The following is a 12,843-nucleotide window of genomic DNA, read 5'->3' as shown; positions in this document are numbered from 1 at the left end:
AGTGAAATAGGGCAGGTATCTTGTTCCAAAGCCTGCTTGCTGTTTCAACAAGCTAGTTTCAGCTGGGGGTCTTTGCACCTGCCGCTCTTTCTGCCTGGAACACTCCTCTGGGGACATCCACACATTGCCTGTCTCACATCCCTGACCAAATTGCTTAAAATTGCCATCTTTCCCACCTTTCATGCTTCATTTTTTTCCTTAGAATGTATAACCATCTGATGTACTATTTTGTTTTCTTGTTGGCTTCATGGGGACAAGGGTTTTTGTCTCCAGGTCACTGCTGTCTCCAAATACGGCAGGTGCTCGACATTTATTAGATCAGTGAACGGTCCAGGCCCCAGGCTGGCTGAATCTGGCAGAGTGGGCTCCACCTCAGCCCTCCCCCAGAACCAGAGCCATCTGCCCTTCCTCCCTCTGCCCCCACAGTTCCCAAGCTCTGCCATGGTCCTCCCCTAAATGAAGGTGGGAGGGAGCCTGGCACTGGGATGTGCAGGATTTCAGAGGCTGCTCAGAGACCCTGCCTAGGAAGACCTAGGAGGTGGCCCATGGCTGGGGGGCCCAGATGTTGTTTCCTGTCTAGGACGTTTGAGAAGGGACTGGGAGGTGAGGGCCCCAGTGGGGGCATCTTCAAAAACATTTGGGGGCTTGGTGGAGATTAAGACCCAGGATGAGCCGGTGGGGCTGGGAGGAGAGTACAAAGGTGCAGGAGCCACAGAGGGCTCTAGGGGAGTCAAACTTCCTTTAAGACACCCTACCACCTGACATGTCAATGGTCATGTTCTGCAAGGTGGGACAGACAAGCCCCTCAGCTCTCCTTCTGAGTATATATACATCTGGGTGAGGCAGCCTCCAGCCTCCCTGGAAGGGTACCAAGTAGCTACGAGCATGCTCCAGGTGGGGCAGCTTCACTAGAATCCAGGTCTGGCACTCCTCACCTCCTCCACTGCCAACACCCAGCCCCAGCACTCCTTTTTCTCCCATGATGGCCCCAGCCTTCTCACTGTCTCCCAGGCTCTGTCCTGGCCCCCTTGCAGTTTATTCTCTACAGAGCCAGAGAGATCCTGTTCAAATATAAAACATACCATGTTGCTCCTTAGCTCAAAACCCTCTATAAAGGGTTCCCCTCACTAGAATAAAGTCCCAAATTCTCATGCAGCCATCCATCCATCCTCCCCTTCCACTCAGTACCTCAATCACTAGGCTCCAGTCACCCTGCCTTGAAACTCCCCGGGAGAGCCAGGCATTCTCCCACCTCAATCTGTTTACACTGGCTATTTCCTCTACTTGGGACAGCTTCCCTCAGAAAGCTGCGTAGCATGCTCCTCACCTCCCTCAGACTCTGATCAAATGTCATCTGAAATAGAACCACCACCTCCTCAAGCCTCTATCCCAATCTTTGCAGTCACCACCCAAAATGGTCTCCCCTGACTGTTTGTGCGTGCCATGTTCCCAGGGCTTAGAACAGCCCTAGCACACAGTAGGCACTCAATAAACATCTGATGAACGAACAAACGAACATTTTAGGCCCAGCCAAAATGGGCTTGTGAAAAGAAATTAAACCTAAGAACCACCAATAGCATAGCAGTCAGGGTGCGGGGAAAGGGGTATTGAGGAGAGCTAGGATGACAGGAGCAGGCCACCCCTGGGCCCGGCTCCCTTACACAGCCAGATGCAGGCTTTGGCAGTGGTGGCCAATGGGGTAGGACTTAGGTTAGAGAGAGCAAAGAAGGCAAACCAACTGTACAGTTCAGCACTAAATCAAGTTCTTTACTTCCCAGAAGTGATGACTAAGGGGAAGAAAGGGAGGGTGGGAGAAGAGGGAGACAGAGAAAGCCAAAGAGAGGTTGGAGGTGGGAAGAGAGGGGACAGTAAACCACTGTTCTATCAAGTGCTCAAGGTAAAAAAAGAGTCCTGGAGAATCGTCCGCGGCTGCAGGAAGCATCTCGGTTTCCTTCTGTGTATAAGTCCTCGGGGGGGAAAAAGGCTGCCGCCGCTGCCACTGCATTAAATAGTTATGTACATCGCAGAGTCCGAGGCCATGGGCAGGCGGGTGTGGGAGGGGTCATTTCACCAGGGGCCGCGTTTTATCATCGTCACCACACTGGTGGGCTTTGTACTTTTTCACTTCTGCCATGTACTTGGCCCATGCGTCACCTTTACTTGTTAATACCTGTGCAGGAGGCGGGGGGGCAAGAGGGTTGGGAATGGGATGCCAGGGAGGCCATGAACTGTAATCAGGACTGTCCTGATATAGCTGCTTCCCAGTGTCACCCAGAAGAGCCTGGTTTGAGGTCAAAATATGCAGAGTCAAGATATCTGGGGACCTTGTTTAGAGTCCTCCTCCCCCACCCAGTAAATCCATCCGAGGCCAGGACACTAGACAGGCAGGGAGAGGACTCAACAGCCAGGAGTTGAGCCTAGATAGGAAAGACAATGCGGGCAGCCCCCACACCCAGCCTGCTCACCTCATCCTCCGTCTTCTGCTTCTTGGCTACTATTCCCGTCTTGAGAGCTAGCTTGTTCCCGCCTCTGCGCTTGCCCACCTGGGTGAAGGGACAGAAGACTGCAACGGTTACAGGAGCTGGGGCCCGCCCTGGCGGCGCTGAGGCCCACTACACCTTCCTAGCCCGGCCCGGCGGCCCGTCCCGACGCCGCGCCCAGCTCCGCCAGCCGGCCGACCTGCGCAGCAATCAGAGAGGAGCACACGCGACTCTTAGCACCTTCCCTAGGCCCATGATGCCCAGGCAGTCCTGGGCCCCCGGGCTGCCCTCCCAGGGAGCAAGGGTGGGGACAGGCTGTCTTCACTCTCCATGTCAAAGCCTCACCCTCCCCTTGTAGGGACCACGTAGGTGGCAATAGCTGCCTTTACTGAGCACTTACTGTATGCCAAGCCCTGTGCCAAGTTCTTTGGATGCATCATCTCGTTTCACTTTCAGTTACCCTAAGATGGAGGTTATAACTGTCCCCATCTTATAGATGAAGCAATCTTTGAGGAGAGGCCCAGACCCTGGGTCGTGCTAACAGCAAACAACGGAGCTGGATTCAAGGTAAAGTGGGTCAAAGCCACAGGGCAGCATGCAGCATCCTTAACCAACAAGCAACACTGTCTGCCCTGCACCTAACTTGGCCTGGCGCCCTAGGGGTGCTCCTGTAATGGCCCTTCGATGAACAAATGGCAGTGACAACTGCTACTCCTATTTACGGAAGGGCACCCAGCCTCCACTTCCATTTCTCATAGCAATCCAGGTCCTGACACTTCCCTTCTTCAAGTAAGTCTTACTTTGGGCTTCCATCCTGGTACCCCATCTTTTCCCACATTCCGAGACTTCCCGTGCCCCAGGGGTTACAACAGGCTTTACGGGCATCAGTCCAACTCCATTCCCTCAGCGAGGCATTAAGTGACCTGCACTGCTGGGACTATTCTCATGCCCATTTTTAACAGATGAAGAAACTGAATGAAGCTCAGAAAGGTTAGCTCACTTGCCCAAAATCACACAGCTGATCTCCAATCTGGTACTCCAAAGTTAACACTTTTGTCTCCACACCACAGGGACTTAATGTTAACACCAGAGACAAAGCTCAAAATCGACCAAAAAAAAAAAAAAAATTGCCGTCAAGTTGATTACGACTCACAGTGACCCTTTAGGACAGAGTAGAACTGCCCCATAGGGTTTCCAACGAGCGGCTGGTGGATTCGAACTGCCGACCTTTTGGTTAGCAGCCAAACGCTTAACCACTGCGCCACCAGGGTAGATTCCATTTATTTAGCACAAGGTTTTTCCATTTTGGCACTATAAACATTTGGGGCCGGATCATTCTTTGTTGTGAGAATGGCCAGTAGCACATCACTCCCAGTTCTTAACAACCAAAAATGTCTCCAGATTTTGCCAAGTGTCCCCTCAGCATGGGGACAAAATCACCCCTGGCTGAAAATCACTGACTTAGCCCTTCTTTCTGGTTATAAAACAAGCCCCATGTTAATCTCTTTTTCAGGATTACCTTACTGAATCCTCACCATATCAGAAGATGCTGTGATCTCCATTTTTGGAAATAAGTATAATGAAACTAGGATAGCCTAGACGCTCCAGGAAAGCAGGGATCTGGTCTGTCATGTTCACCTTTGCACACCCAGCACCTAGCACAATGCCTAGCACAAGGTAAGGAGCTCAATAAATGGACACTGGATAAGTGAAGCTCGGGGAAGTTAAACAATTTTCCTTGTTACACAGCAGGCGGTCTGACTCTCTAATCCACACAGCTCAGACTCCAGGACTTGAATTTGCCCCCTTCCCTATGGGATGGTCCCAGTACCACTCAACAGGGATCCTGGTATTCTGGTTTCCTTAGCCCTGGAGCTGTTTTCCAATGCAATGCCCTGGCTCCCGGTTTTCGCGGGCATGCTCCAGAGGTCCCCAGACCCCTCTCGTCGGGAATCCAGGTTCCACTTCCTCAGAGGTTGGTCCGGAAGCCCCCGAGCCCCTCATTGGGGCTGGGGGTAGACCTTTATCCCGATCCCCCTTCTCGGGCTCCGACTCTCCCTGCCAGGGCAGGCCCTGGCGCCCGCCCCCACCCCCGCGGCTCCTTACGAAGCTGAGCGTGGGGCCGGGGCCGCCCTTCCTCTTCGGATCCCCGGGGCCCGCGGCGGCGGCCGGCTGGTCGGGTCGCGGCGGGCCCGGGGGCGGCTCCTCCTGTCGCTGCCGCTGCTCCTCCTCCATCTTCCGCTTGAACAGCTCCAGGAAGCTGCCGTCGTTGGCGAACAAGTTTACGCCGCCCGACACTGGGCTCGAACCTGCCCCCGACACCTCCTCGTCCCCGCTCTCAGGCGACGTCCCGGGCCCGGACTCTGCCCATCGGTTTCCGCCGCCGCCGCCGCCACCCGCGGGGCCCGGCGTTTCCCGGCCCGGAGGCTCCGCCCGTCTCCCTCGGGCAGCCATTTTGTCGCCAGGTGCCGCGCAAAGGACTCCGGGAAGGCCACTACAGCCCCGCGCTTGGCGGACTTGCCTTGTCCCGGGCAATGCATGTCGGGAAAAGCGGTCTGGCCTTCAGGCGTCAGCCTTAGGGGCGGGGCGAATGAGAAGTGTGACCGGGGCGGGGCGGAGGGTCGGCGCCCCGCCCCGCGGGTTTTTATGCTTCAGCTAGTCTAGGGCTGGCGTTACGCCTACATGGGGAAATGGGACCATCGTCTATGATACAGGTGCTGTAGCTGACTCTCCGGAGTGGAGTCCCGATTAGCTTTCCGAGGCTAGAATCCAATCCTTGACTGGCACAAGAGAGAATCTGTGAGGGTAGTGGACCCCATCTGGGGCTGTGCGCTCAAGTGGCTCCTCGGAACTTTGGTCTCTAACAAGGTCTAGAGGGTATATCTAGGCCGGTCCCCCCGACTAGAAATGGGGATATCTCCGGTTAGGTACTTGTCTCTGGGATCGAGCTCTCATCTGGGAATGGGGACATAACTGGCTCCGTGAGGTGGGATCCGCGTCTGAGACTTAGAGGTATTTTCTGGGCTAGAGTACTCAAATAAAGCTAGGGATATTTTTAGGCTAGAGTCCATATAACAGCCCCAGTGGCGCAGTGGGTAAGCGCTCCGGCTGCTGACTGAAAGGTCAGCAGTTCGAACCCCCCCAGCGGCTGCAGGGAAGAAAGATGTGGCAGTCTGGTTCTGTAAAGGTTACAGCTTTCGAAACCCTAGGGGGCAGCTATGAGTCGAATTGACTCCACGACAACAGTTGTTTTTTTTTTTTTTTTTTTTAGAGACCCCCATCTAAACATAAGAGTGTTTCTGGACTGGAGTTTCCGCCAAGGGTCTGGGACACAGCTTGTATTCCGGCCCAGGGCAAAGATTCAAACAAGGAATTCCCTGGAATAGCCCCCTCGAACAGAAAGCAAAGTGCCAGGAGGTTTTTGAAGATCCCTTCTACAACTAGGAGCGCAGTTACGGGTGTGGTCCCTGCCCTGCCCTGCGCAGCATGGGCGCTCACAGCGCACGAGCCAAGGGTCTGCGGACCTTGCCCACAACTGGAGTTGTTCTCCTTCTAACCCACCCGCAGCCCGGGAACTTGTTTCCAACTGACTAATCAGTCCATGATTAGTTTGCGGCAGGAGCTAGGTGGCTTACAGTCAGTTGGACAACACAGAGGGCGGACCTGAGGCGTGTGCGGAAATGATCGACACGAAGCTGAGCCTATGGAGTCTGGCCAGAGCGGACCTCGGCTCTAACTGCAACAAGAGGGCATGGACAAGGTGTTTGGCCGGTTGCTAAGGAAAGGTTGGCGCTACCGGAACATGAGAGTGATTGGTGAAAGTAAGAAAAGATATAGCCAATGAAAGGCGTGCTACAAGGCTTCTACTCCAATCAGAGAAGGGGAGTAGACTGGGCCTTCTCAGTATGTTAATTAGGTAGGGGGAGTCTTTACAAAACTATAGACTTGCAGTCGACCACGTGAGCCCTGGAAACACCGGACACTGGCATTATAGTTTCTGTTAGCTCCTAAGGGGCAGGCCGCGAGAAAATTGTTTCAAGTGTCCAGTCTGTATGGGGATGTGATAATGAGTTTCCCCCGTAGGTGCCTTGTATGGTGCGCTCCGCTTGTTCACGTGAGCCGGTTCCAAGATGGCGGCAGGGGTGGCTGGGTGGGGGGTTGAGGCAGAGGAGTTCGAGGATGCGCCTGATGTGGAACCACTGGAGCCCACGCTTAGCAACATCATCGAGCAGCGCAGCCTTAAGTGGATCTTCGTCGGCGGCAAGGGTGGCGTGGGCAAGACAACCTGCAGGTAAGGAGGCTGTGGCGGGGGGCCCGGGAAGACGGGTGGGATGTACCACTGGGCGGAGGGGAGATCAGAGACAGGCTCTTCTACCCAGAGCCAGGCGAGGCTGTTTGGCTGGGGTCTTCCGGGTTTTACTCTCCGGAAGTTACCTGGAGCAAATGGAAGATACCTCTTGATCGCATGAACGCAGCCCGCACCCTCTGAGTTGGACCATCCGCGTTGGGGCTCAAGGGCCCAAACCACAGTGAGCTCAGTGCACAAGAGGGGCGGGCGGGGGGAAGGACACTTAGATGTCCCAACCGCTGTATTGTACCAGAGTGAGCCCAGAGTAGGGGCAAGGGCACTGGGGCAGATTATTTTAGACAGGTAAACTTTGCCATTCTATGCCCACCGCGGGGGATCGACGGTGTGGAGAGTATGGGAGGGGACACATGATCAGGCTGTCCCAGTCAGCTGGACCAAACCAAACTGAACTCAGAGGAGGTGAAGAGGTCACACAAGTTATGCTAGACAAGTGGATTGAACCATCCTGAATTTGGTAAGGTGTGCAAGGAACCCCTTAGCTTAGAGTTGAGGGAGGATCAAGCTATTCTGACTGGATAGTAGGCACCAGACCAAACCAACTTAGTTGACTGAACCTTACCACTGTACCCAGCTAGAGGGGTCAATAGGTGAGGTGTGAGTGGGTCGCCCTGCAGGGATTGAGGTTTAATCCCACAGTTACCCATACTGTCTTCTCAAGGGCCCTGCCGCCCCCAGTTCCCCACTCCTAGGGCCCCACATCTACCCTTGCAGACTTGGGACAGGGGAGTGCCACCCCTCACTTCCCACCTTTTGGCCTTTCCCTTGCCCAGCTGCAGCCTGGCAGTCCAGCTGTCCAAGGGGCGGGAGAGTGTTCTGATCATCTCCACAGACCCAGCCCACAACATCTCAGATGCTTTTGACCAGAAGTTCTCCAAGGTGCCTACCAAGGTCAAAGGCTATGACAACCTCTTCGCCATGGTAAGTGGAGCAGGGCTCAGCTCCCCACTTCTGGCAAAGGCCCTTCCAGGCTCTTCCTGTGAACACCCAACATCAGCCTCCACATCCTGCCTGTCCTACATCCTATGTCTCTCCTGATTCCACTTCTTCCTCAACATACCCACAGGGAATGAGTGAGGAATATTTGCGGAGGAAAAAGGAGGCAGGAGTGGCTAGAGCTTAGTGAACAAGGGAAGGGGAAAGACAAAAGATTGGAGAGGCCAGCCAGGTTCAGATAGTACAGGACCTCGCAGGCCATGGTAAGCAATTTGGCTTTGATTCCTAATTTCATGTAAGGTCAGTCGTTTAAGTGGTGCAGTGTCAAGGCCAAATTCATACTTCGAAAGGCTCTCTCTGGCTGCCCTGTGGATATTAGGGTGGAAGCAGGGAGATAAGTGAGAAGACTATGACGGTAACCAGGCAAAAGATGACAGCAGCCCAGACTAAGGTGGTGGGCAGAATTTTGGGGAAGAAGTGGTCAGATTTGGGGTGTATTTTGGAACTGAAGCAATGAGCCTGCTTGATTGTGACAAGTGAGAGAAAGAGATGAATTACATAATCCCTTAGCTGTCTCCTGAGCAGCTGGGATGAGAAAGACTAGGAGAGGAGCAGGTTTAGAAGGGACAAATCAACAATTCTGTTTGACAGTGGTGAATCCAGGGTTCCCACTGGACATATAAGGTGCCCATTGGACATCCAAGTGGAGACATCATGAGAGTAGCTTAGTTAAGTATCCAAAGGGTGGTATTTAAAGTTACGGGAGTGGGAGAGAACACAGAGGCCCAGAAGGAAGCCTAGGGGCACGTCAGCATTTAGGGTCCATCAGAGTAGCAGGAGGAACCAGTGAAGGAAGCCAAGAAGGAGCTGACTTAAAAGAAAGCCATAGAGTGTGGGGTCCTGAGCCCCAGGAAGAAAAGAGTGTCTGGCAGGAAGGGGTTGTCTGCTCTTGCAGGCATATCAGTTTTAGAGAGACCTCCCTGGGAGTGGAGGAAAAGCCTGCCTGGAGTGAGTGAGGTGAGGAGGTAGAGACAATGGCTCTGAACCACTGTTTTAAGAAGTGTTGCCATGACAGGAGTTGAGAAGTGGGGCCACAGCTGGAGGGAGATGTGGTAAGGAGGGCTTTGTGAGAAAGGAGATGCTAGAGCAGGTTGGTTTGCTGATGCCGACACTCTGGCAGGGAAGGGCAGTGACGCTGCAGGAGGGAGCAGGGGTGCTGGCAGAGGATGGCCCTCAGGCTGGCATGAGCCACACCCAGTACACAGGCCTGGGACCTGGGCTCTGCCAGGATCAGGAGCCCAGAGAGAAGGCGAGGGAACTGGGGTATTTCTGGGTGGAATTCGGCGATGAGTGTGTTGGCAGCTGATGCCTTCTTTTTTCTCACTGAGCTATGAGGTTAGGGCCTCAGCAGAGAGTGAGGGGAGAAAGGGACAAAAGAGATTTTGAGGAGGGAGAAGTGACATAAACACTTCCAAGGGTGGAAGGGGGACCCAAGATGGTCTGGCTGATGGAGCAAATATTGGAGATTTGTGATGGGGAATGGGGAGGAAGGTGGAAGTCACTCATCAGGTTTGTTTGGGCTCACAGTGCAGCGATACTAGAGAGCTGCGAAGAACCAGGGTGAGGATTTTGCTAACTACAGAGGGAAAGGTAGCCTGTGGAGCCTGGGCAGCAGTGAGGGCACGAGGTGGCCCAGAGAGGTTTAGAATAAGTGAGGCAGGAGACGAGAAGGCTGAGGTCAAAGAGTGGGGTGTAACCAGTGATATGGGCCAGTGATAGGAATAACCTGTCAAGGGTTTAACTGTGGTGGGTGATGAGGGTGTAAGCTCCCTGGAGGGAAGTGGCCTTTGAGGCCAGTGAGTTGGGGGCTTTGCCATGGTCCTCGTGACATCATGTAGAAGAGGTGACCCCGGAGACAGAGGGAGGCCTTGAGCCCAGGACTGGCCAGGCACCCCAGAGATGGTCATCCCTTCGTGGATTCCACATACATGTTGAGTTTCTGTCATGTGCCAGACACTCTTCTAAGTACTGGGGACACAGCAGTGACCAAGTTGGGGAGGCAGATGATAAGCGTGATAAGAAAATCCTGTGAGGTGTGAGGAGGGACTCAGTGTTGAGGAAAGAAGGCAGGGCAGGGTGCAAGAGGTTCTAGGTGGCTTGCCATTAGATATGGGTCACAGGAGGCTCCCATTAGTGATCCGGAGGAGGTCAAGGAGCCAGTAATAGTAGTACCTGGGGGAGCCAGTTCCAGGTGAAGGAACAGCTGGGGAAGAGGCCGCCCAGTAGACTTTGGCTTCCCTTTGGGGCACTGGTCACAGTTTAGAGTTTTCGATCTGTTTGTTTAATGGTTTGACCATTTGTGTGCCTATACAAGACTGTAAGTCCTTAAGGGAGGGCAGGAGCCATGTCAAGGCCTATGGTCGGAGACCTCCATGGGCTCCCTCTGGCCCTGTGCCCTGGTGGGGAGGTAGCAGCAGCCTGAGTCTTGTCCCCTCGGTCCCCAGGAGATTGACCCCAGCCTCGGTGTGGCAGAGCTGCCCGATGAGTTCTTTGAGGAGGACAACATGCTGAGCATGGGCAAGAAGATGATGCAGGAGGCCATGAGCGCCTTCCCAGGCATCGACGAGGCCATGAGCTACGCTGAGGTCATGAGGTCAGCCCCAGCCTGGGTAGGGGGCACTGCCGGGGCTGGGGCAGAAGGAGGGGCAGAGCAGCCCTGACCCCCATTTCCCCACAGGCTGGTGAAGGGCATGAATTTCTCGGTGGTGGTGTTTGACACGGCACCCACGGGCCACACGCTGAGGCTGCTCAACTTCCCTACCATCGTCGAGAGGGGCCTGGGCCGCCTCATGCAGATCAAGAACCAGATCAGCCCCTTCATCTCACAGGCAGGCGGGGCCGGACCATCCAGATGTCCCCTGAGGCAGAGTGGGCCCCCAGGCCCCCAGATATGCAGGAACAGAGGCCATTTCCCACATTTCCCTCAGCACTTCCTAGTGTGTGGGATGGATCTTCACCGGGTGGGGACTATTTCACCACCCTGTAGGACTCACTGTCACTGGCCCCTGCCCACTGAGTGGTGCAGACAGAGCTTGAGAGCACATATTCTGGAGTCAGATCCTCTGCACTCGGAAGCTGTGTGACTCCTAGCAAATCCCTTTGCCTCTCTGGGCTTCAAATGAAGATCATGAGAGCACCCCGATGGTCATTATCATTATGGCAACCCCAGTGTCCCCACACTCTGCAACCCTCCCCTGTGGTGTATGGTCCCCTGAGGGACCTGTGCCTTAGGCAGTAACATTTATTGAGCACTTACTGTGTGCCAGGCATTGTTCTAAGCACCTTACGTGTGTCAGCTCATCTAGCACTACGGCTCTAGGAGATAAGGTCTACAGGTAGAGAAACAGAGGCTTTGGGAGGTCAAGCCCCTTGGCCATGATCCCCCAGAAATAGCAGAGCAGGCATTTGACCCCAGGGTTCTGCTCAAGGACCCACACCTTTAACCCGTGGGAGGTGTCAGGAGTTGTCCCCCAAGTGTTTAGCAACCCCCCTACCCAGGGTGTGTAATGGGCTCCCAGGTAAGCCGTGAGTCTTCCCGCATCTTCCCACAGATGTGCAACATGCTAGGCCTGGGGGATATGAACGCAGACCAGCTGGCCTCCAAGCTGGAGGAGACACTGCCTGTCATCCGCTCTGTCAGTGAGCAATTCAAGGACCCTGTAAGTTGCAGTCCAGGCAGACAGTGAGGGGTGGGGTACAGAGGCAGAACCCACCCCTCATTGTCCTCTCTTGCACCCTGCAGGAGCAGACCACCTTTATCTGTGTGTGTATCGCCGAGTTCCTGTCCCTGTATGAGACAGAGCGGCTGATTCAGGAGCTGGCCAAGTGTAAGATTGACACTCACAACATCATTGTCAACCAGCTCGTCTTTCCTGACCCCGAGAAGCCCTGCAAGATGTGTGAGGCCCGCCACAAGATCCAGGCCAAGTACCTGGACCAGGTGCGCCCACCCACCCACCTGTCTACCCACTCAGCGCTGTCCTCAGTCCTAACACCTCTGACCCTGGAAGAAGGGGTGTGGCCTGACACAGCTGAGGCACTTTTGAGCCTTTACTGTTGTCTCTGACCTGTTGTTTCACCCTCTGGTCCTTTGTCCCAATTTGACCCTTGGCTCTAATTTTGGTCCTCGAGGACTGTGGCTGGCCTGGCCTGGGTACCTCTGACCCTGCGGGGTGGGAGGTCCAGCCCAGTGATCTCTGACTTTGCTGGCTCCCCTGCCTCTGACCCAGTGGGCCCTGCCCCATATTCTCCCCCTCACCCTGGGGAGCACCCAGCCATCTCCACACTCCATTGCCTGCCCTCCGATCCCCTGACTGCTTGCAACCTTCTGCTCCGGCCACAGATGGAAGACCTATATGAAGACTTCCACATCGTGAAGCTGCCGCTGTTGCCCCATGAAGTGCGGGGGGCAGACAAGGTCAATACTTTCTCAGCTCTCCTCCTAGAACCCTACAAACCCCCCAGCACACAGTAGCACCGCTGCCTGCCCCAGCCGCTGCCATTTCACACCCACCCTCCAACCCCACCCCAGGGCAGAGTTTGCACAAAGTCCCCCCATGGTGCAGGGGGAGCCACTGGGGGGAGGGGCAGGAGGTGGGGAGGGGACCTGTTCCCCCTGGTGGGGCTAGGGGGCTGCATCTGCCCCCCACCTCTCCCCACCTTTTGCCCCTCAATAAAATGATCTTTAACTGCTGTGGATGTTGATCATGGGGGGCTGGGAATGGCATCTGCGTATACAGTTGTACACAAATTGTGCACTGCACCAAGGCATTACATCTAGAGGGCTGCCTTCACAACAGGGCTTTGAACCGGTTCTGGTTCGAACCCCTCCTGAGAATTGTACATTTCTAACAAGTCCCCAGGACATGCTAATGCTGCTGGTTAGGGACCAATTCTGAGAAACACTAGTAGCAGTGGTTCCCAAAATGTATTAAACTAAGAATCACCTGGGGATCTCCTTAAAGTGTAGATTCTGATTCAGTATGTCTAGGGTGGAAATGC

At 54.6% G+C, this 12,843-nt stretch overlaps 2 protein-coding genes across 3 annotated transcripts; one reads left to right on the top strand and one right to left on the bottom strand.

Moving 5' to 3' along the window:
* Positions 1 to 1,750: 1,750 nt before the first annotated feature.
* TRIR (telomerase RNA component interacting RNase) lies at positions 1,751 to 5,049 on the bottom strand. Of its 2 annotated transcripts, XM_004389753.3 has the most exons (3): positions 4,587 to 5,049; positions 2,466 to 2,543; positions 1,751 to 2,170 (listed from the first exon to the last, which is right to left on the bottom strand). In XM_004389753.3, the coding sequence occupies exons 1-3, from the start codon at positions 4,932 to 4,934 to the stop codon at positions 2,063 to 2,065; spliced, it is 534 nt and encodes a 177-aa protein (XP_004389810.1). In that variant the 5' UTR covers positions 4,935 to 5,049; the 3' UTR covers positions 1,751 to 2,062. The 2 variants fall into 2 exon arrangements, with proteins under 2 accessions (XP_004389810.1, XP_023580502.1); XM_023724734.1 differs by lacking the exon at positions 1,751 to 2,170 and having other exon boundaries at positions 2,467 to 2,543; positions 4,610 to 4,967.
* Positions 5,050 to 6,521: 1,472 nt separating this feature from the next.
* GET3 (guided entry of tail-anchored proteins factor 3, ATPase) lies at positions 6,522 to 12,535 on the top strand. Its single transcript, XM_004389752.2, has 7 exons — positions 6,522 to 6,771; positions 7,620 to 7,767; positions 10,287 to 10,435; positions 10,520 to 10,670; positions 11,394 to 11,501; positions 11,585 to 11,782; positions 12,185 to 12,535. Exons 1-7 carry the CDS (start codon positions 6,611 to 6,613, stop codon positions 12,314 to 12,316), a joined length of 1,047 nt encoding a protein of 348 aa, XP_004389809.1. The 5' UTR covers positions 6,522 to 6,610; the 3' UTR covers positions 12,317 to 12,535.
* The last annotated feature ends 308 nt before the right edge of the window (positions 12,536 to 12,843 follow it).

This window comes from Trichechus manatus, unplaced genomic scaffold (genome assembly GCF_000243295.1).
Source record: "Trichechus manatus latirostris isolate Lorelei unplaced genomic scaffold, TriManLat1.0 scaffold00258, whole genome shotgun sequence".
Classification (NCBI taxonomy): domain Eukaryota; kingdom Metazoa; phylum Chordata; class Mammalia; order Sirenia; family Trichechidae; genus Trichechus; species Trichechus manatus.
The sequence above is the reverse complement of the archived record's forward strand: the minus strand, read 5'-3'. Positions and strand labels throughout refer to the sequence as shown.

Coding starts and splice junctions, on each gene's coding strand:
- GET3 (XM_004389752.2), top strand. CDS start 6,611: ATGGCGGCAGGGGTGGCTGGGTGGGGGGTTGAGGCAGAGGAGTTCGAG. Junction 6,772..7,619: donor GTGGGCAAGACAACCTGCAG/GTAAGGAGGCTG, acceptor TCCCTTGCCCAG/CTGCAGCCTGGCAGTCCAGC. Junction 11,783..12,184: donor AGGCCAAGTACCTGGACCAG/GTGCGCCCACCC, acceptor CTCCGGCCACAG/ATGGAAGACCTATATGAAGA.
- TRIR (XM_004389753.3), bottom strand. CDS start 4,934: ATGGCTGCCCGAGGGAGACGGGCGGAGCCTCCGGGCCGGGAAACGCCG. Junction 2,544..4,586: donor CCGGCCCCACGCTCAGCTTC/GTAAGGAGCCGC, acceptor CCCTTCACCCAG/GTGGGCAAGCGCAGAGGCGG. Junction 2,171..2,465: donor AGCAGAAGACGGAGGATGAG/GTGAGCAGGCTG, acceptor CCTCCTGCACAG/GTATTAACAAGTAAAGGTGA.